Source organism: Lepisosteus oculatus, chromosome 24 (assembly GCF_040954835.1).
Source record: "Lepisosteus oculatus isolate fLepOcu1 chromosome 24, fLepOcu1.hap2, whole genome shotgun sequence".
Lineage (NCBI taxonomy): Eukaryota > Metazoa > Chordata > Actinopteri > Semionotiformes > Lepisosteidae > Lepisosteus > Lepisosteus oculatus.
The window spans coordinates 4728006-4750847 of record NC_090719.1 but is presented as its reverse complement, the minus strand read 5'-3'; the positions used below and the strand labels follow the sequence as shown (position 1 = coordinate 4750847).

The following is a 22842-nucleotide window of genomic DNA, read 5'->3' as shown; positions in this document are numbered from 1 at the left end:
ATACTTGGTGTAAATTATTTGATAAGATCCTTCCTACTTAAATGTCCTAAAATTTGACTACTAAATAGTACTGAGAAACATCCAGATTATTGCATTGCCGTTCACTATTTTGCCCGTTGTGTTGTTTGTTAAATGTTAACGTGAATTAAATTATAAAATTTAGATACATTTTCTTTATAAGTGTGTGTGCAGATGTAATCGTCCAATATTAGTTTGTAATCCTGTAGTCTCTCTTTTACTGTAGTAGGTAATCCTTTACTTAGACGACTTTTAACTTCTGCAGACATCAACACAAATGGTGTCATTACGCAAATCTGCTTTCATCTTATCTTCAGTAGCTTTAATAGGTCAAGAATATTATTTATACATTTCCGTAAGTGAACTGTAGGACATCATCTGATTAGAGGTTTCATGTTCCACAGTTTGCTTCCCTAATTAACTGAATTTAAACTGTATATTCCTAGTGTTCAGTATAACCATCCAACTCCTGCCTTATTTTTTGTATGTGTTTTAGGGTTTACCTGGGCCTATAGGAGATATTGGGCCTAAAGGATCTCGAGTAAGTAATACAAGCGTTTAATGTTTTGTGGCAGAAACGAGACAAATTTTTTTTCCACCGTGTTCATTAAATACCTACATTACATTGCCATTCTACCTCTCACTGGTGATTTTTTTTTAAACACTGGGAAAAGAAACATCAAAGTCTGGCACCATTCCAGTGATGCACCTGCAGTTGACCATAGTGCTCAACTTTCCCAATGGTCTCAAGCAGGTCTCCTGTCTACTGCTCACTCTCACCTACAGTCGTCTGGGTGGGAACCTGAGATGCAGGCTTTGTATCTCTTGTGTTTCACTGGGGAGCAGTGGAAAACTTAGGATGCTGACACTTTAATGATGGGATGAATCTAGTGTGCATTAGCTGAAATCTTGAGGTAGCTACTCTGTTGAGAGTGGTGTGTTAAACCTGTGTGCAAACAGAAGGTAACCGTAAGTGGTTTAAGTGGGATTACCATCAGTTGAAATGACATCAGCTTGAGCACTTTTACCTCTCTTAAAAGCCAGAAATTGTTCCATATAAGCTCCATGATTGTAAATGGCATCCATCCTCTAGGAATGTCTGGGGTTCAGTACATCCATCTATAGAAATGAAATTATTATCCAGTGTGTGTACAGTATGTGAAATATAGTCATGGTGCTTTCATTGTTATCCAGTGAAATAAATGACAAGTTAAATATATGGTAAGTATCTGTTTTCGACTTAACCAAATTCAGGAACATTACAGGTTGTAACTAGTGATTTTAATTTTTAAAAGTAAGAATAGAGGTTTTCTGCCCAGAAGTAAAATGCATGCCCTGAAAATTCCAACCAAACTCCAGCATGTGTAGAAAGATCTACAGTAAGTAGCTTCTTTAAGTTAAGAGGTTAAAATGTATTCAGTGTCCTTGGGTCTGTAAGGATCACATTTCTACTATGTTTAAAGGATTTGGAAGCGAATTATGTACTTTGGATATGATGGGCACATGAGCACAAAGCCCACAGACTGAGTAATGAAACCAGGTACGGTTCATGTTCTGGTACCTGTGCAGCAGTTTATATGGATGAGGTTTTTCCTGCTAGTGAATTATGAGAGCAGGTGAAAACAAGGAAACTTGGCACAGAAGGAGTGTGTCTTGGATGCAGAAAAAAATATTAGGTCTGTGCTTATTACATGCTGCTGGATGAAAGGAATATCCAAAAGCTATCGGGTTAGAGCCTTGACACTAACTATTGCTTTCAGTGATATTTAGGTTAGGCCGGTTACCACACTCCAAGAATGTTCTGAGCAGAGTGGCAGAAGAGTTTATTTTCCTTATTTATCATGTGAGTGACTCCTGTCAGCTTGAAAATGGGGATGCCTACACATTTCATTGTGCTTTTTTTTTTACAAAAAATGCCCAATTATTAATGTTACATTCAGTTATGACTTTTGTCATTTGCTTTATATTTCTTGGTATTTTGTAAGTCACCCTGGATAAGAGCATGTGCTAAACAAATAAATATATAAAAAGGTTCTGTTTATCTGAGCATGCCAGCTGTTTAATTGTAATTATTTGACACTCAAAATGACTTTTTTACTCAATTACAGCGTAGTTGTTGTTTTCATTGTGACTGAGTCTGTGCTGTATACAGGGGCTGTTCTGTGAATAAGCTCTTTATTAAAGGGTTTGTCAGGTGCTGTGCCTAAGAACTGCATAACAGAGTGTATAATTGGCTGCTTCTTGGTATGAGACACCAGCAGTAAGTTGTTTAAAGGAAGTGCTAACTTCAGACTGTCCTCACAGGCACTTATTTAATGTATGTGGCCTTAGATTTGTATTCTTGAAAAAAAGTGGAATTATTGGTGAAAAAGTAATGAAACAAAGGAGATAACTAGTATCTCTTAGAAGAACACTATTTTGCGCATTTTACATGCCAAGCATTTTTGCTTCTGCTTGTTTAAAAGCGCTTCCAAAAAGATTATAGAATAATGCACATACAGTCTAGAGACTCTAAAGTTAAAACCATTGTTGCTTTTAGAGCATTTATATAATTGAAGGAAGACTACTTTTAGGTGGAGTGGAATTTTTTAAGAAGCAAAATTGGGTAAAACAAACGTAAATTTTAAAGGACATTTGGGGCAAGCACAGATTTTCTTTTAAATATTTAATAAAGTGCTCTAGGGTTCTAACGTTTAGAATAATAACATGTTAAAAAGCTTACTCTTACCCTTAAAAGCTTACTGTTTAATTTTATTGCAAGGAGTTGCCAAGTGGGTTTTTTAGTGTAGTCTCTGTCCCAGAGAGATGTGACTCACTGACAGTGACCTTGGAGCCTCGAGCTTCCTGTGCTTCTGCAGAACTGGTCGAACTAATAGTATTAATGCCGAGGTTTTCCTTGGAAAACAAAACATGCTCCCATTCTTTTCTGTGCAGTCTGGGCTTTTGCAGATGTTGTGAGCTCTTAAATAAGACGAGATCATGTGTTTGAAAACTGCGTTCTTGTTCCCTTATTTTAAATTTGCAAAGATAGGAGGACGTATTTGTGCAAAAGCCTGCATCTCATAGAAGATCCTCAGCATGGTGTCACTAGCAGTCTGCTTTCATGATAGCTCTCAAACTGATGCTGTCCTATTTCCATCATGTACTGTAGCTCATATCTGAGCCCCACTGTTGATGGGAAAGAAAGCCTTCAGGTGTGATTCCACATTGAGTCAGTGTTTCACCTTGAATTACAGTATGGCTTTGTAGGAGGCCATAATCTTTTAGAATAAGTGCATGTAAATTACTTTTGATATGTGCCGATAATGTACAGTTACATTCTAATCTTGTATGCAGGAGTACATACAGTAGCATATAAAGAATGCATTAGAATCACTAAAGCATGCAAACCAATTTTAACAGTGTTGGCTGGTATGTAAAGAACATGACAGTGTGCTTTTCCTTATTTGTTGTCTTTGTCCCTCTTTCTAATCCCTTTTTCTCCTTCACCGTGAGCAGCACATGTGGACAACTCCATTGATCCCTGGTGTGAGGGTATGTGCCCTTGGACTACATCGTGGAAGCCAGCACCATGCAGTCCATGGGCATATACACTTGCCTCAAGGCTTAGTTCTTCACGGAGACCTCCCTGCATCCCGCCGCTTTCTGAGAAAGACTGACCGACGTAGAAGTAGGGGCGTTTCTGAGGCCTTCAGTTTCTAAGAGCTACTCTCATGCCTTTTCTCTCCCCTTCTCTCTGCAGGGTTTTATAGGTATACCCGGGCTTTTCGGCCTGCCTGGGCCTGATGGTGAGAGAGTAAGTGTGAACCCCCCCCGTTTTCATTTCCATTGACTGAGGTGTTTGTGTATCTGAAAATCCCAAGGGCCTCCTGGTCTTCTTCACAGATACAGTGAATACAACGCCCTAGTGACACCATTGTCCCAGATTCTGAGGGCAGACTCCTGATTCCTGTTTTGCCCTACAACAGTCTGAGAGTACACTTTTATCTCTGAATGTCTTCTACAGTATATATGGTCATCCATTGTAAAAATGTTTTAGCAAAATGTCTCCCTGAAATGTAGTCATGTTTAATTCTTTTTTCATATCTGCATCTGAAACATTTGGAACTCAGATTAAGATGAGTTTCTTTTAATGAACGTATAATAATAATTCAGTTGAAACTTTTCTTAGTTTATCTATTGATTTACCACATATTTTGCTTTGCTCGAGGCCTTCTATTGAAAAGTGAGTGAAAAGATTATGGGGAGTAAGCAGCACACTCTGATTATTTGCTTTCTGTGCATGCTTTTGATCAGATACAACATATTTCAAGATTTATTAAACAATCATTGGCCTTTTGTTATGGTTGTTTTCTGTCTTGAGAAACACAGAAGTGTTTTTGATGAACGTCAAATTGGGTCCTATCTGCACTGAGGCAAGAGACAACACACAGTGCCTCTCTGACAGGAAGTGTAGATGCAATGAAAGGGCTTAGTAGAGATCACATGCTCCAGACATGGAGAACTGTGGCAAATTCTTAGGTGTAACAGCAGGTTCCTTTCATAATATTTACACAGGATCAAATGGTGTTGGAATTTAAAACATCTATGCTGAACTGGATTATATCAGTGACTAGAGCTAAGGAGCAGTGACGGGGCTGATTTAGATTAAATCGGCGATGGGGTTTTTTTTTGCCCGCTATTATTAGTTAGCAAATTCTTATTTTTAGTTTTATGTTGTTTTTCCATTTCGGTGTGGAAGCAGCTCAAAGCTGAATTGTGCTCAGGGCACAGAATAGCATTTCTTTTCGATCTCCATCTCGGTCGTCTGCACAAACCGGAGTTTTACATTAAAATGATTGCTTCTCTTTCTCTCCTCCTCTTCTAGGGCATTCCTGGAGTTCCGGGGAAGAGGGGCAAGATGGGTAGGCCGGTAAAGTTTTCTCTCAACATACTTTATAGATAACTATTGCATTTTTTTATATGATTGAAATCCTGCTGTTCAGAATAGTGGACCTCCAGTGAATGATCTGAGCCATAAAAATGGTTGATGGTGGTTTAAAATGCTGATGATGGCTATTTCCTGCTAACTGTAGCATAATTAACAAAACATTTTTGTTGTGCTGCTTAAAGAGTGTAGTCCTTAATGTATGTATTAGAGCAAGTTTTTTTTTTCCACTGTGTTCTTAGTGTGTGGCAGTGGGCCCCAAAATGATGTAATAAAGCCAAGATTAATGTAGAAAGAGCTTACATGAGTCATACTTTGAACACTTTCCAGCCTTTCTTTTTCTCAAACCCAGAAGAAGGCTACACATGTTTAGTAAATGCCCCTCATTAAACATGTATTCAATGTTGTGTGAAGAAGTTAATACTGTTTACATGCCACCCAATTCATCACACTCCCCCTGCCTACCCCTTATTTGCCAAATGTTCTTTTGAGAAGCGACTTAAGTGAAGCTTTACTTGTACATTCTTTCATGTTTGCCTACAAATTAAATGTCTGAAATCTCAAAATATTACATTTAGTCATTGTGAATCCAGTGATGAATAGTAAAGTTACCATGCTTCTTTAATTTATTCCTGTGATTACAGTTAAGCTTTGGACAAGGTATTCCAGTATTTTACCGTGTGTTGCACTATAGTTCAAACTTGACCTGTATAAACTGCAATACTTCCAAAATCCTTAATTTATTGCCCTTACCATTACAGCAAATTGTTTTTTAAAGCAAATGGTCTTCAAAGCCTGAAAAGAATGATGTGAAGTTCTTCTCACGTTCGCGCTGTTGCTTTCAGTTTTGAGGGAAATAATTCTATGCAAGGCCCTGGAAAAAAGTTAAAGGGAAATTCAGTCCTGGTAAAATAGCAGTTACACATATGGTATTGTGTGGCTATTTCCACACCAATAGAGCTCGCCCTGGGAGAGAGGGTATTGATTAAGTATTTAAACCAGTTCCTGGCCCTAAAGGAGACCAATTTGTGATTTACAGATGCTCAGTGTCAGCATCCATTGTGTTTTAGACTCGAACTGTGTGGTGTGGGTCTGAATTGTAAGGAATAAGGAGAGCTCGAGACTTGGATGAAACCATTACTATATTTTATTTATGACCAGAGCTTTTCTTGAACCCTGCAAATGACTTTATAAGTATTTTTTCCTGCTCCACAGCACCACCTAGCCTTCAACACTAGGGGGTCAAATGATATTCTGGTCTTTACCAGTGGTTTATGATTTCCCTTTAACAGCAGCCTTTGGCTGGAATGGATATTTTCTCTGTTTCAGTGTGGAGCTCACCACTCAGATCTGCTCGTTTAAAAACATACACAGCAATTCTCGATTTTCATCATGTGGAAAAGCTGGAACATTATTTTAAAAATCTGGATTCCTTAAATACAGGGGAATCTTTCGCTGCTTAAATAGAGTTCCTACTGTTCTTAGCTGTAGTTGTTACATTAAAGTCATTGTAAAAATAGTTGTTAATCGTATCACCCATCGTTGTCAGGACAGCTTTCTATTTGCTATCAGATGTGCTGAAGTGGTGCATTAAAATGGAGAGAAAATAATAAGCAATCCCTGTCTTAGATATTATATAAAGATTTAGTGATAATTAGATATTATTCAATGCAATTACATGTAATGTTAAGATCTTGACAACCATTCTTTACATTTTTCACAAACCAGGCTGTTATAAGCTCCACCTTAAATATGTTTGCTGTAGTCGACTTTTTCAGTTAAGCTGACCACATTTTTCAGAACAACTCTTCTGCTTGGCAAAGGTTTCTGTAGCCATGTTACAGGAAGTGTGTCGCTAATGACCGGCTTCTTGTGCTGTTGGCTCGGTGACAGGGGATTTATCAGGTTGTCTGCCCTTTCTGAAACTGAGACGGGGGCACCTATATCAAAGAAGAAAGATTTATTGTCTTCTATCCATAATATGGTAATAATACATACAGTAGTCTCTTTTTTTCAGGGCCCTTTCCTTTCACTCAAAGAAAACGCACTGGGCAAACCTTCACCTGATGTGAGCCAGTTGGCAGAGATTTTATTTAATTGACCATCGGCCATCGGGTATTTTTTTTCTGCACTGACAGGGCCTGATTTTGTTTAAAGAAAAAAAATAGTCTGTGCCAAGAGGGAAACTTAATCCTATTTTTGGATGAAAAGTCTGTTGGGGTGGAATGTAGCCAGTACTCCCCAAGCCTCTGACTGAGTTCTTTCTGAGTTCTGAGATCCTGCAGTCCTTACAGTCAGCTTCAGTGATACGACACTGCTTGTGCTGCAGGCACAGTGAGAAAATTAAGCACAAATGCAAAAGCATGTATTTATTTTTTCAGCCTTTTGTTTCTTTAAAAAATTCTTGAATAGAAAGTGCCCCAGTTGCTCTGTTTCTTACCTAAGGAATGACTTCAGAGAGCTAATAAGCTGATTGCAGTCTGCTAAAACAGTCGTTCTGCTTCAGAATGATTGTACTGTACTTGTATTTAGTCAAGACAAGCCCTTGCAGACCACTGCTTTGTCCTTATTTGTGCTCATCAGTGTGGTATTGCCAGTGTCTTACAATAACTTTAATATATCTTCAAAGATCAGATTCAATAAGATTCATTTTCATAATCAACGCAACAAAAATCTGTGAAAAATCATTCGGTTTGTAGTTATCGCTTTAGTGTCTCTGTTTAGGAGACAAAGACAGCACTACAAAAATCAGGATTGTTGTTATACTACAGGTCTTAAGCCTTTAACTTCTGGTTCTTTTGTCATTCCTTATCCTATTGAAGATTCTGTTTACAGGTACGTCTGTTTCTCAAACGTATTATTCTGCAAAAATGCATTTTTGTTGTCTTTTCCTTACAAGCTGTAATCTTGTCATAGTCTACAGAGGTACTGTATATGTTACTTGAGTGGACAGTTGCTCAGTGGTGAACTCATCCAAGTTTTTTTTGTAGTCTTGGTTAGCTGACTGACTGAATGAGACAGAAAGCTAAATATTACATAGAAAAGATTTAAAAACAAAATGACTTTAATTCTTAATTCTTTAATTTAATTCATGATAAAACTGGGACTGAGAAACACGAATAATAAATAAATGTGTCAGGCCACACATTGTTTAAGTACAGGAAAACCAGTTCCAGGTTTGTAAATGGCAAGTTTGAAGCTGAGGTGACCTCCAAATGACTCTTTTTGCATGCGTTCTGGAGAACATGGAGCAAAATAATTGCAGCGTCTGTAAACTCCCATGGGAGTTGGTGCATTTTCCTGTTAATAGTGTTCCTAAGCTTCCTGTGCAGTATACTATAGTATCCACAGCCTGTGAAAGTGAGTTCATAATACCGCAGAGACCTGCTTCTTGTCAAACAACACTGGAACCCATTGAAGTCTACTAGTACAGCAATCAGCTTGTTTAATGGACCCATGCAGTGCTGATCTCCACTGTTAACCTGTTACATGGAGCACAGATGAACTGTAGGAAAAGGTTTTTCATATGTAGATACTGGTATTGCTACAGGACGTTGATGGAGGTATGTTTTAAACAGTTGTACCTTTCATTTAAGTTGCATAACTTAAATGCAACTTCAAAGACAAAACCCTTACCTGAGTTTCAGTATAAAAAGTTAACAGTTGATAAAACGACATTGTAAAACAGACTTTTGAGCCTCTAGTCCTTGAGACCGTGTCCTGGAAAATTAGAGCACTTCTAACATGGTTTCCACATGGGAGTAGTTGATTATAAGATGCAGAAAAAAAATATCTGACCTGAGATATGCAGAAGAAAATCCTTACCAAAAAATAAATCTCCAACGGGAGGTTCTCCAGCTTAAAGAAAGACACAAAATCCAACGTGGAGCAAAAACTGGAGCTCTACTGCGGTGAATTGGATCATTTTCTGCAGAGAATGCCATGGTTGGGTGCAAGTTTTTTTTTTTGCATGAAGGCCATTCAACTCTTTCCGCTTGAACCAGTGCCTCCAGTCAGTGCATCATCTCCCTGATGCCTCATCCAGAGTGCAGCGATGGTGAAACACTATTGTTCCCCCAAGTCAGTGCGGCCAAGAAAGTCTGCCAAAGCGGATGATTTGTAGCCCCTTAAGGTTTTATGTCAGAGACGGAGTAGCCCGCGTTCTTGGAGGATATTTTCAGACTGTACATTCTTTTAACCATGGGGATCCTCCTACTACTCTGGAGTGTAGTGCAACAAAAAGCTAAAAAAAAAAAGTTTCGGAAATCCTTGAGGAACAAAGCCAGTGCCGCCACCCTATCCTCCCAGTAAGATCCACGGACTTGGCTGAATGGATACTTATAAATCCACAAGGATTGGATTTAGACTTTCAGTGATGTTTGAACCTACCCACAGCTCTTGAGAAATAGACGGGCTTTTATTTTTTTCAACTCATCTTATTTCTCCGTCTTGAAATGGAGTCGTCTTCATGTAGTGGGGAATTTCGCTGCACGGTGGCATGCAAAAGGAAAAGGAAATCCATTTTTCAGATGGAAATGTTGGGACTGAAGAGTAGTACATTGACTACACAGCTGAACACATGCGAGGTTATGTGATGATCCCCTGCATTGATCATTGCCGCATGTCCAGTCACATCTACAGTATATATCATTTTCCGAAACTAAATTTAAGTGAAAACATGTTTTTCTTTGTCATCTTTTTCCAGACTGTGATCTACAGGCTTTCAGTTACATACAGAAAACTTTTTGGATTGTAGGAAGAAGAAATGTCATGCACGTCATCTAGAAATTTTAATCGAGTTTGTGCTCTGGGATTAAAGAAACCATTGCAAAGGTGCACCCAGTGGGGGGATGTTCCAGTGACAAAGAATGGATGTGTCATACTGTAGTAGTGTGATCCATAATGTAGCTACCTAGACTGAGATTGTCGCTAATGGTGTTTGCAGTAAATGTTGAAACTGCATGAAGTTTCATCTGTTTCTCCTCTCCTTTCAGCAGCGAGTGAGGCTAACAATAGTGGCAGCAATTCAAACTACTATAATGTCATTTTGCAGCCAAGAGCAAAAGAGAAAAAATGACCACAATTAAACACTTTGAGATAATTTACCTTTCTGTTCTGTATACTGCATGCGTCACTGTGTCTATTTGGAGCAAAATGTGCCTTCAACCGAGAAAAAATGGCAGGTTTATTAATGAAACCCTCGCATTTCTGTACAAGACATCTTGTGACCCACATTGTCCTTGGATCCTGCTTGCAATTGCCTTACAGCTGGTCATTTTCCACTGTTGCAGAGACCCGAGTTCACATTGTATGGATTTTCCCAGTTTTGTTTTTTCCCCTTTTTTATACGCTCGGATAAACAGAGCAATATATCCCATGGCAACAGAAACCTCCTTTGGAACATTTAATTATTAACAAAAGGTGGAAGACCGAATACACAGGAGATCTATTCAAACTCCCTCAGCTAGGCTGGAGAAACATATTGTGGGAAGCTGAAATGTTGCAACCTCCATCTGCTGTAGATGCACATGTGGGAAGAAAATGCTTACTTCTTGCTGCTCTGCAACAGTCACGTCTGATCAAGCAAAAAAGCAGCAGGCCAAGGAGTTCCTTCTTGCTTAGATTATCGCTAATTGATTATCTCATTGGTTGAGTATGATTTCCAGAAAAACGGCAGCCAGGGTCTTTTTCGTTAATATGCGCCTGGAAGGTTCCCATTCATTACAACATCATTTTAAAGTGAATTACTGGCCCGAAGACATAGCATTACTGTACATATATTCCTCCAGTGAACATTTGTGCAGGCTAGTACATTAAACTTCAGCTCAAGTCCGTGCTAATGACATCAGTTAGGCTTGGCTTTTGGAAATGCGGTCAGTTTCTCTGCGATTACTCTTGGACACTAGTTAAAAATCACGGTGGACCAATATAGGTTCTACTAATAAGAATCTAAAGTTTTGCAAACTACTTTTTAATGTTATCTTATTGTATTGCATGAAGGCTTTTTCATTTGATTGCATACTGTATCTCCTTTATTTGAGTTTCCTTGGGATATTCAGTTAAAATATGTACCACTGTTCAATCTGTATTTACTTCCTGCAAAGAATTTATGATAACATGATTTCAGCAATTATGACACATGATGCATCTGTGCTGGGTAGTGTTTTAAGAATTCTACAAAGATGTCCTGAATTATATTTAAAAAAAGGTTTGCAAAAAGTTCAACGTAGCAAAAATGTTTCAAAAAAGTTTGCAATGCAAGTAATGGCATATTTTTGCAGGAGTAGCACATTTCCAGTTTCCTGGCATTTTGTTACTGATTTTTCTTCTCTGATACATACCTCTTTCATACATTTGCTCTTTCCGTTATCTTTTATTACAATTCAAAGTTCTGAAATGGTGCAGAAAATTCTTGATAAATGTTCTGTAACAGTTAGCTTTGGCCAGTGATTGAACGGAGTCTCGGACTAGCAAATTTCCAGATGTTTACTCGGCTTGTTCTCTCTACATTTCGCGTTTAATCTGAGAATGAAATGATGCCGCTATAAAGACCTTTGTCATCAGTTTTCTCTTGTATTCCTGGTTAGGGTTGTTGCCAGAATACTAAAAATCTTAGCCGCGATATTTCCTGCTGGCCTGGAGAGAATGAAAATCTTGCGCATTTCATAAATTTGAGCAGATTGTAAATTTTAGACAGCAGATTGCTGGAAGTTTGTCTTTGCAAGGATGCAACCCAATGGCTTCAGCAAATCAGCTTCTGTTTCACACACACAACAAACTTTCAAATATGACCTATAACCTAAAAAGCTTTGGCAGGGTAAAAAAAAAAGTTGTTTTCTTTTCTACTAACACAACCTACTTGTGAGGTTATCGGTTTTAAACGGTTAATGTGTGTAAGCACTTAAGTTCAGTGCATCTCAAAGATAAGGTAGAGCCTTTAATCCATAGGACGTTTTGGTTTTTGTCTGTTAAGTTTTGTATGTAAAGCTTTTGTTCTCCATCTGTTGTAGTTCAGTAATGTGTTAGAAAAGGCTTTTCCAGGGGGTTCATGTATAGACATTATGTGGGTTAATTTGCTGAGCTAGTTACTTATCAAAGAGACTGGTACATAATTTCATTTCACAGAAATCCATCCTTTATTTGGTTTCAGAGAAATATTTAGAGTTTTTAGTAAAGCTTTTGGTGTTGCCTCATATAGGCATTATTAACATTTCATTTTTAAAATGAAAAGTCTTGTATTTAGCCTTTTGCACAATGGGATTCATTGTATTTTTTTAATGCTGCATTGGATCAGATGCTTATTCTTTTCTCAGTTTGTGTTTCTCTATTTTCAGAGGTAGGCTTTTAAATAGGGAACAGGGAAAATCCCAGTCTCGTGACTCGGTCATCTACCAGTAGTTTGCGGGGTTTCCTCCTCTGAACTGCCAAACTAGGGGCCTCACTCCTGTGGTCCGTGTGCTTTCTGTTGGAGAGAATGGGATTTATTCAGCTTGATGTGATGTTTTTCTGCTTGTGCAGCTTTGTGAATTAATTCCTTTGTAATTCTACCAAACCCTTGCCAGGTTAGAGTCAGAAAAAAGGATTATAAACTTTGTTGGCACTGGGAAGATCGCATGAGCTGCCAGAGCATAAATAAAAGGAGTTTATTTTGCTACAGGAATAGCAAGGTTGCCCATTCTGCGTCATGCTCTGCCCTGTTTGCATGCTAATTCTTGCACAGTTTAAACATCCATTTCATTTATCTTCATTTATGCAGAACTTGAATTCGATGGTGCATTCAGACAAATTAAAGCAGGCCATTTAACCCGGCACCATTTAAAGCAGAGGTGCACTGAAATGTGCTCTAATTAAATCAAATTTCACTTTGAGTACTGTTTTCTGACCAGATCCTTCACCACACCAACTGATCATAATCGATTTTTTCTTAAGGAGTTGATGTTCCGAAAATCCTGAAGTGAACAGTTTCTTCCATCCTTTCATATTCTGGCAAGCTGCAGGAACAAGGGCTGGCCTTTAGACAACGGGAGGAAACTGATGCACCTGGCGAAAACCTGTGCAAACATGGAGAACATACAAGCTCCACACAGACAGCACCCCAGTTCTAGAAATGAAACCATACAGCACTGCTATCTGCTAACCCACTATGTGAACCCAGTTTATTCCAGTCTGGCATTAATAAACTTTCCTGCACTGGTTTTGATGGACCTGGCTGTTGTAAATACCTCTGTTAATTGCACTAAGAAAGACAGCACACTTTATAATTTAGTCATAGTGTGTCTAGGTCATCAATCAATTCTTCAGCCTTTTTTTTATAGAAGTCTGCTTAATAAAATAAGGGAGTGATTGATATGTTAAAAAATGGATCCTCTGTGTTTATTCATAAGATTAATTAAGAAATATCCATATACTCTTTGAGTTGCTATAATCCAGTATTAAACAAGAATGGAGTAGACCATAATCAATGACACATGCAAGAAGATTCAAGTGCCATTAGTATTCAGTTTTTCCATTTAATGCAAAGTGTGTACAATTCTAAGTCAGTGAAATGGGAATTACTGGTTGATTAAAGCCCTAGTTGAAAAAATGATCAGTTCATTCCACTGTAATTATGGTAATCATCATTAACTCTAAAAATGTTCATCAGTAACATCTAATGAGAAAGCTATTACATATTATTCACAGTACAATAGTTGCACATTATAGGGCAGAAGTACTTTAGTTGTTGTAGTTGTACAACTGTTTTTAGATATTTATGTTGTGGTGCAGAAAACCTGGGAAGATTAATATCCAGACAGGTGCTTATTTAGTTCCCACAGCGATGTCATATTTTATAGAAATTATGGTTGACCATGCTGACCATTTGCGGTTTGGTACTGACCGAACCACATAATTACTGTTCTGTAGATGGGTCTGTATTTTTAATGGCTGAAAATGGAGCAGATTCCTTCTACAGCAGTTCTGTACCTGTACCTGGTGCGCTGAGAAAACGCACACACTGCAACGCTTCTTTATTGTTCAGATAGCCCATAAAACTAATTTTCCAGAGTGAAGCGTACCGAAGTATACAGACCAAGACCTACAGGTTTCATAAGAGCTTCTTCTCCCAGGCAATAAGACTGCTAAACAGCCAACCACAGCAGACGCCTGCAGTTACCCAAACAGCTGCTGGCAAACAGGCCACCACTTGAGCCCTATGTCAGTTTTCACTCTCAGGACACAGTGCTAAATGCCTCCTATCCTTGTGTTGCATTCACACAATCCGTAATTGTATTGTAAAAAGCAATTGTATAACTTGTTGTATCGCAGTCTTAACCTAATCCCTATAAACATCTGTCCTTCTACTCTTCTGTCCCTCTTAACCAGCTCGCGGATAAAGCATTTCATTGCCGCAACACTGCTGTATGCTGTTTTGTTCGTGCAATCAAATAAACCTTGATTGATTGATTGATTGAAAATTAAGTCCTCTGTCTTGTTTGTTTGTTTAGGGGTTTCCAGGGGATTTTGGTGAAAGAGGACCACCAGGACCTGATGGAAACCCAGTGAGTGACGAGCCACAGGCATTTTAAGTATTTCTTTTCATTTAAGGGTGATCCTGCACTGTTTTGGGTGTCTTTTTGCTTGTTACATTCATTGCAACAATTCACAATTAACAGTTTCAGCTTCAGTCCAAAGCAACTTACCTATTTACACATTTTGGTATTTTATTGTTCAAAGATCTGTATTTCGCCTGCAATTCAAACCTACATCCTTCCCGTTTTGAGCCCAGAACCCAACCACTCCACACTACTGTCCTTCAACTTTACAATAGTTTCACAGATCCCGTACATAAGTTTGTCGCATTAAAATCTGGTTACAAACCTATAAAAGAACATAAAGTGGCCGCAAAGTTTCATATACTTTAATGATGGTAAGATTTTATGACAGGTTTGCACATTGTACAAAAAAATAGTGGGTCATAAAACTTACGTAATACAAAAATCATCTGTTACCACAAAGGATATAGTTTATTAGCAGATCATTAGCGTTTTTAAGCTAGTTTTGAAGCGCAGAAACACTCCATCCAATGTATTTTTTTGGGGGGAGTTTAGATTGAATATGTGTTTCTTAACATTTCCACAAAAAGGGTAAAGAACAGTAATGATGTAGAAGTCAAATACTGTAGATTGTTAGTAAACTGTAAAACATCCTCATTCAGTCTTTCTTCAGGTCTGCTCTCATACACAAATATATCCCCTCCATGCTTCCTTAAGAGTGCTGCCAGAACTTCACACTTTCTTTGGAAAAATGCTGAGTGATATCCACTGCCTGTGGAGTTGGTTTGAGCTTTCTAGATGACCTTGTAGTTTTTAAGTGTGCTGATTCAAGTACTCTACAAATAGGTTGGTACTCAAGGAAAAAGAAATACAAGCTGGTTCACAGCCTGACACCAAACAATCAATAGCACAAAACCACTTCACTAACATTTCATTAGACAAGCAACCTCCCTTAACCAAAAGATACTGTAATCAAGCCCTCATTTTGTGGTTTATGGCAATTGTGACAGTATGTTGGGTGCATTTCATATTAATGAGAGACAATGGACTGGCAGACAAATTCAGTGATTTGTAAGTCTATAGGAATGTTAACTTTCTAGCTCTTCTACACTCAGAAGAAACTTGGTTTTGGAAAAGACTTCAACTGTAGGTTCTTAAATGTTTTTTTTTGCAGAATCCTAGGTTACCCCCACTACACAAAGGGAGAGACAACAGAAAATGTCAGCTCAGCATTTAGAGTAATTGAACTGCTTAAAATAGCTTCTTGCATTAATTTTCCGTTGTTAAGATACACGTTTCATGTAATCTCTGTCTGCAGTCTGCTCACCATGATATTTCCTGTGCTTTATCCCTTAATGAATCCAGTCTGATCGTTATTAGTTCCAAAAACAAGGCATTTGAGCTTTCACATTGCACATTAAACTACAACATTGTTTATTCTAACAAAGCGTGTCTTCGAGGACAGCATTTCACATGTGTGCACATGATAGGGTTAGGACAGGACTAATTGAAAGTGTCATGTTTGAATTGGTTGTGTGTTCCAATATTCATCCACAGTAGTTTTCAGGTCACATAACATGCATATAATTCAACACAAATGTATTCATAATTGACTCTCAGTTCATGTTACCTCAGTCTGGATTTTATTATTGATGGCTCAGTCCAACTTTGCATATCAAGTCTGAATATTATAACTTTCCTGGAAATCATATCTTGGAAAAGATATGAACATAAATGATCCGGTTTTAGCATGTATTTCATTACATCATTGTTTTCTTAATGGAAAGAAACATACAGCACATCAACAGTTTGTAAGATGTGCAACTCCTGAAGTTTGATTGCTGATTTTTGTCAAATGTCTTTTATTTTTGACAATTTGACATATCTTTTTGGTTTTTAGGCACAACATATTTATTGTCATATTGTGTAGCAAAAGTATCGTTAGAATTTATAATATGATGAAGTTAATTCACACAGTGATTTGTATTTGAAAGGTATTATGATTTTGTGTGTAACTCTAGATCTAAGCCATGGGTCTTTACTGTAAGCAAATAGAGTCAAGTCTGTCACTGGATACCTTTTGCTTGCTTCTTTTAAATTGAAAATGAGAAACGTTTTTCAAATATTTTGTCAGAAATTAATTCAATTATAAACATTCTGCAGCCCTGGTGTGAAAACCACAGTCCATATGCGCAGAAAATAAAGTGTGTTTTAGCTCAGGTCCCTGCTGTCTAATGAGTACATTGCCTTTGAAAGCTGTCTTAACATGTTGCTTTAATCTATTTTCTAATAGTAATTGATGGGTAACAGCCGCGACAATATTAGATACTGTCGGCTGAAACTTTAATTTGCTCAACTGTCTGGGAGGAATTCTAAGCGACTAACATATTTAAAATTTATTTTTAGATGTTTGCCGGGCTGAGAGCAGTGGGCTTTGCTTTTTTTTCTTTCATAAAGGAACACTGGCTTCCAAATTGTCCCCATACATTTTTTTTCCTCCATTAAAAAAAACAACCAAAAAATCCCCTTCCTTCCTCTCAGTGACTGTTGTGAAGCCTGTAACTGCTATCTCTCCTCCCTGCTAAAGAGTTTCTTTTCATCCTGGCCGCTGGTATGAGGGGAAGTCAGCATCACACATAACTGTGGGCTGGTGGAGAAGGACAACAAGCGACTCTCTGTGTAAAAACAACCAGGGTTCCTTTCATTAGCATGCTTTCTGGAGATGGGAACTGCAGATTACACTAGCTATCAAGGGACAGATGGAGAGGTCTTCCCCTCCCCGCTAGCTCGACTGAACACTGAGCTACTTTTCAGGCTGTATTTGTTTAGAATAGAGCCAATAACCTTAGAAACTTTCTTTCCTTTTAGGGAGAAATGGGTGCCCCTGGTCCTAATGGAGTTCCTGGGCTCATTGTAAGTATATAAATATCCATTAATTGTTCCCTGTCTGCATTCTGTTTTTTTCTTTCAACCTTTTGGTGTACTAACTAGGAAAGCTACACTGTGCCTAGGAACGTTGGGACACCATAAACAAGCTGTACATAGTGTGTGTTTTTCCCAGTCTCTCAGTTGTCTCCCAGGTACCTGCACATTTTTCTTGAACCTGCAGGGGGCTGTGTCTGAGCTCTGAAATGGAAAACTAAAGTTAAATGGCCCTTCCAGCGTGGCCAGGAATGTTACACTCGCTGTATTGATGAAAATTGTGTAAGTCCATATACAGCTTGTGATTAAAGATACCAGAAAAGATGGAGGAAGAAGGAAAAATTCAGAGTTTTGGGTAAAATACCATGTGGTATCATTGCTTGCTAATAGAGTACTATTGCAATGTAATGAAAGGAATGGTTAGAATTCTCCTCAACAATGTTCTATTGTAGATAAACTAGAAGGTGCTAATAGTTCTTTTGCATCGCCCTTTATGAGTTAAAAGCATCTTTCACTGATTTAACCTTTATCATTATGTGGTAAGGAAAAATAAATCCATTAGTGTTAGAAGACCTGCATTTGTGTATCAAAGTTCAAAGAGTAGTTTCAACTCTCAAAAAGAAAGTTGACGTGTTTGATATTTTTAGAGCTAAAGAGTGTCCTGTGAAATGTGCCATACTGTTCAGATTGAAAATCTCCAAATGTTATAACAAAACTGTCAATTGTATTTTGAATAACATTTTTATCTATATTGTCTTCAGTCACCTTCACGACGATTCTTTAAAAGAGCATTTTCACATTGCAAAATCAGAGTAAACTTTATAATTATTGCATTAAAAACATCAACAGCAACTTGATTTGTAAACAAAGTGGGTCATAGTCACTATAAGCCAAAGAAATCTATTGATATTTTTTCAATAAACTGTTGTGCATTTGTAGGTCATTCTGTGCCTTTTGCTGTTGCATGATGGGAGAAAGGAGTTAAACTCAAAAACCCCAAAAGATGTCAGTCAGTGGGCACCAGTGCAGGAACTGGTGCATTATAAATACTTAAAAAAGATTCCTAAGAGCTGCAAACCTTTAAACATCAGTACAGAGCCACATAATAGCTCAAGATTATACCCTGTGCAAGTTCGCCTTTCCTGATACACTATTCTAAGACACCATAATGCTAGTAATTATTATGTTGGCAAGCAGCTGATTGCTGATGTTAAAAATGTCACTGTTTTTATTACTAGATCTGCATCTAATCTGAGAACAGAATGGTAAACAGCATTTTGCATTGCAAAAGGCTGGATTGCGTTTAGAAACAGCCTCGGGGTGGAAGCATTGTTTTCCTTATGAATATATTTCCCTTCACTCACAAACCAATTAATACTTGCAGCTCAAAATATGTTTCACTGTGCTGGGCATATTTGATGACTTCATGTAATCTTTTAAACTCATATCCATTTCAGGCTTTTACAAAAGGATGTCTAGGGAACTTTCTAGTATAACGTTTTATGAAGTTTCAGTAGCAGTGTCAGCATGTGTAGGTTGCAAAGGAACAAGTCAAGAAATGTTGTGTCTCTTTTCAGCATGGAATAAACATTTACTTGTTCGTTAACATGATTTAGGAAACACATGCTGTAAAACGGACATTTTTCCTGTTAAATGGTTAGAGCCAAATGTCTTTGTACGTGTAATCCGTGCTTGTAAGTTAGTTTGTAAATGGATTATGCTTGAAAATTGTTTGCATTACAGTGAAAAGCCAACTCTCCTTTTTTTAGTTTGTATATTCTTAGTATATTAGTATATTGTACTTTGGTACAATTGGTCAAAACATTAAAATCTTCTCTTTAATGTTTATCTTTGCTTGAAAGGAAACAAACATTAAAGAGAAGAATTTAATGTTTTGACCAATTGTACCAAAGTAGTGTGATGATTATTTCCTGTACAAGAGTTCTTTTTGTTTGTTTCAATTCCTGGAGCAAAAGAGTTAAATAGGCTTTATGAATTTCGCTTAACTTATGTGAATTGGCTTTAAAATGTATCCTTACTTATAAATTCCTGTTATAGTTTAATGTTTCCTTTATGGTGACATCAATTGGTAAGCACAGGCATAGATCTTGTTTCTCGACGTTGTGCTATACAGACCAAAATTCGTACCCGTGCTAACTTTGAAGACGCAGCCGAAGCTCACAACGCTGCCAGCTGCCCATTTAATGGGGAGGATCCAGCTTGTGGTGAGAACAAGAACAAAAACACAAGGAAAGCAAAGGAAATTCAACAGACAAATAAACTGTAAATCAAAGTGGCCTAGCAAGCCAACATTAGAGATTCCTGAAATTCTTTCATTTGAATTCGCCTCAGCAGAAATAGAAAGACGACATTGCCTCAGTGAGACAGAAAGGAAATAGAAAGATGAGTGTTACTGGGTTTAAAAATCAATGTTCTTATATTGTAACTTCCCAGGTGACCACGACTGACTTAAATATTGGATACATTTACTCATTGAGAGGGAGCTAATATCCACTGCTTATCCCAGTCACTGATGGGATTTAATCAGCCTTCTCTTCCCATTCATTTGCCTTCCATCTTTCAGCACTGTTTATCTCCTGTGTCTGCCTTTGGATTGATGATTCAGTTCCATGTTGAAATTTCAAGCTAACAGTTGCAAAAGGCAAATGAAGTCATCTGGAAGCAATCAAAAAGCTCTTTAATATTTGTTGTCCTATTCCTCATCTTCAACATTTGATCATGAATAAGAGGAAAAAATAGATATCTGCCTTGAACCTTCCAAGTGACTGTTTATCTTAGAGTGCTGAGTGCAACAGCTGTTGCTTTGAACATTCGTGCGTATTGATGATGTGACATGCATTGGACTTGGAACGGCAACTTGTATTTCCAGAAAACACATCTGTATTACTCCTCCCATCCACTTAATACAGAGTCTTTACTGCAAGGGATTCTGTAAGGCTAGGACAAACCGATGAATAACAAAATGGCGATATTAATACAGTTTGGTGATCCCAAAACACTGTATTCTCCATAATATCATAATGCCTCACATTGGAGACTCTTGCAATACTCTAGACCACTAACACATTTCATAGTAATTTTATAAATTGGTTGCATGGTAAAGTTTTCAGACTTTATTTAACCTTAGTAAAGGGAGTTAACTTAGAGTACAAATTACATTATATTGTTTATCTTGCTTAGCAGCAAATATAGTTGTGAATCTTTAATATTTCCTTTCGGAACCGATACAATACTTTGTCTGCTTTTAATGTTTATCTTCTTTTAATGTCTGCCTGTAAACACTGCTGTGATAGGACTGATAAAGTATGTGTCAGTTGTTCAAGAAGTGGTCTTTAATAATGAATTTGTCAGCTGCAAAAGAAAGGGGTAGTATTTTGCATTTTGTAACTGTACAGCAACTTGGTAATATCAAACCATGTTTGTACATTTTCGGGTATAAACATGTGTTGCTCATATTTTTATTAATATACAGTAAATTCCTTTGCAACATTCAAATATGACAAACACTCACTGCCTGAGTACTTCTAGAAAGTGTAGAATAGATCCCTATAGTTAAAATCATAAATAGTGTGGAGTTAGCAGTGACCCACCAAGATCCTTGCTGTTGTTAATGGTTGAGGGCTCTGTGATCTAGTCCATGTTATTCACAGTTCATTGCAGTTTAGTGTCTTGAATTCTTAAGGCAAACTGTTGACTAAACAAAAACCATCATTCACCTTCTGAAGCCGATCACAGTATTGTATGCTGGGAAATTTAGAAAAATGGAAAATGGATAAAAATAAGAATTTTTGGAATAAACATACAAAATAAATGTGATTGCAAGAACAGAGGGAAACAAAATGGTCACTTCAGACAAATTGCTTAAATATACTGCACTTACCATTGTTTCTGTTATTTGGAGCATAAGAATAGTTGGAAACGAGGCAGCAAATGGCCTACTATCTAACCCATTTGGTAATTAGTAGTTAAGGATCTCATCCAGCCATTTTTTGAAGGAAGTGTATTGGCTTTAACATGGCTGGGTGGTGTGTTTCATAATCTCAGCAAGTGTTTTGGTCAAGTCATGCTGTCCTCCATTTTAAATGCCCTTGCAACTATATAAATATCAATTTAACCACTTAGAGATGAGGTATACCTAAGCTCAATAACATACCTACAGAATATGAATTAAGAGGACTACAAGTAATAATTAATGTCCCTTAGTATTTGGTTGGAGCTTAATAGGACTACACAGTTCAGTGAAATGTAAAAATCTCACTTTTCCTTAACAGAATAACGTAGGACAAATAAAGCAACAATTTAAAAATCTATGGCTATGTTTTTACCTTTAATGACAAATGTGATGAAATTATTACAAGCATTCCAGAATGGCAATAAAATATGATGTGGGGACTATGTGGTTTATAAAAAGAAGTAAAAAAAAACATGGATAGTTTATGCAATAGAATAACCCAACTACAATGTAAACTTTCCGTAAGGTGACTCTGACTCATGCCAGCCGGCATGTTCACTGGAACAAGACGACCGTCTCATGAGAGATTCTTTTCTGTTTGGCAGAGACTAACCTTGTTTTATGGCATAGCCGGGATAGTGTTTAGAGACAGAACCACAGTCCATTGTGATGTGCTGAGCAGTGGACTGTTTAGACTCATCCAGTGAGACTGTGTATGGCCCTGAACAAACGTCCAACACCCTGCTCTCCATGGTCAAGTACAGCATTTAGAGTAAAACTCCAAGAGCTGTATTTGAAGTATGTTACTGGTCATTACTTTGGCACATGTACTAGATTCTTTTACTACTGCTAGACGTGCTGATACTTTTGCCATTACTGCTGGAGTCATGGCAGTAATGCTAGTCATACTAACTTGTACAGTATAAAGGATATGGTTGGGTTTTGTATTTCTTAAACTATCATCCAAATGATTACTTCTCTGAAATATTTCAAAATGTGTGTTAATTTGATTAGAAAACAAAAAGACAGTTTGTTTCTGCCAAGCAAGTAAAATGTTTCCATCGTGCCCTCATCCAATGTGAAAAACTTACTCAGATTGCCTGTTTCAGTTGGTCTTTTGTCCTCTGTGGCAGCATCAGCAATTAAAATAAGATTAGGTCTGGAGTCTTATCACCCATACGGCCCCTCTAAATATTGGCAGCTAACGAATGTTGTCATTTTACATCCCAGAATGATTATTTTTAAAAGGGTGTATTAAGTGTTGGTGACTGAAGCCTTTTGAAATCAGTGTAGCCACAAATATGACATCTCTTTCGAGCTAAATTGTTAGTGTTATTAGTCTGAAACCTTCTTTATTTGTGCCTTCTTGGCTGGTGTCCCAGAGTTCCTTGTCCCATGGATCAGAGCCCTTGAAACTCTTCCTTGGCTCTGAACTTGACACTGTTTGCTCTTCCAGCCTCTGCTAATTA

The 22842-nt window shown here is 37.6% G+C and overlaps 1 protein-coding gene across 4 annotated transcripts in view; it reads left to right on the top strand.

Annotated features, from left to right (window-relative positions):
* LOC102685690 (collagen alpha-1(XXVII) chain B) overlaps nt 1-22842 on the top strand; it is a 155604-nt gene that overhangs the window by 59966 nt on the left and 72796 nt on the right. For all 4 annotated transcript variants that reach the window (XM_015366777.2, XM_015366773.2, XM_015366775.2 and 1 more), the window contains exons 10-14: nt 515-559; nt 3761-3814; nt 4886-4930; nt 14431-14484; nt 17347-17391. In XM_015366777.2, the coding sequence (XP_015222263.2) occupies nt 515-559; nt 3761-3814; nt 4886-4930; nt 14431-14484; nt 17347-17391 (243 nt within the window). The remainder of the gene's footprint in view (nt 1-514; nt 560-3760; nt 3815-4885; nt 4931-14430; nt 14485-17346; nt 17392-22842) is intronic.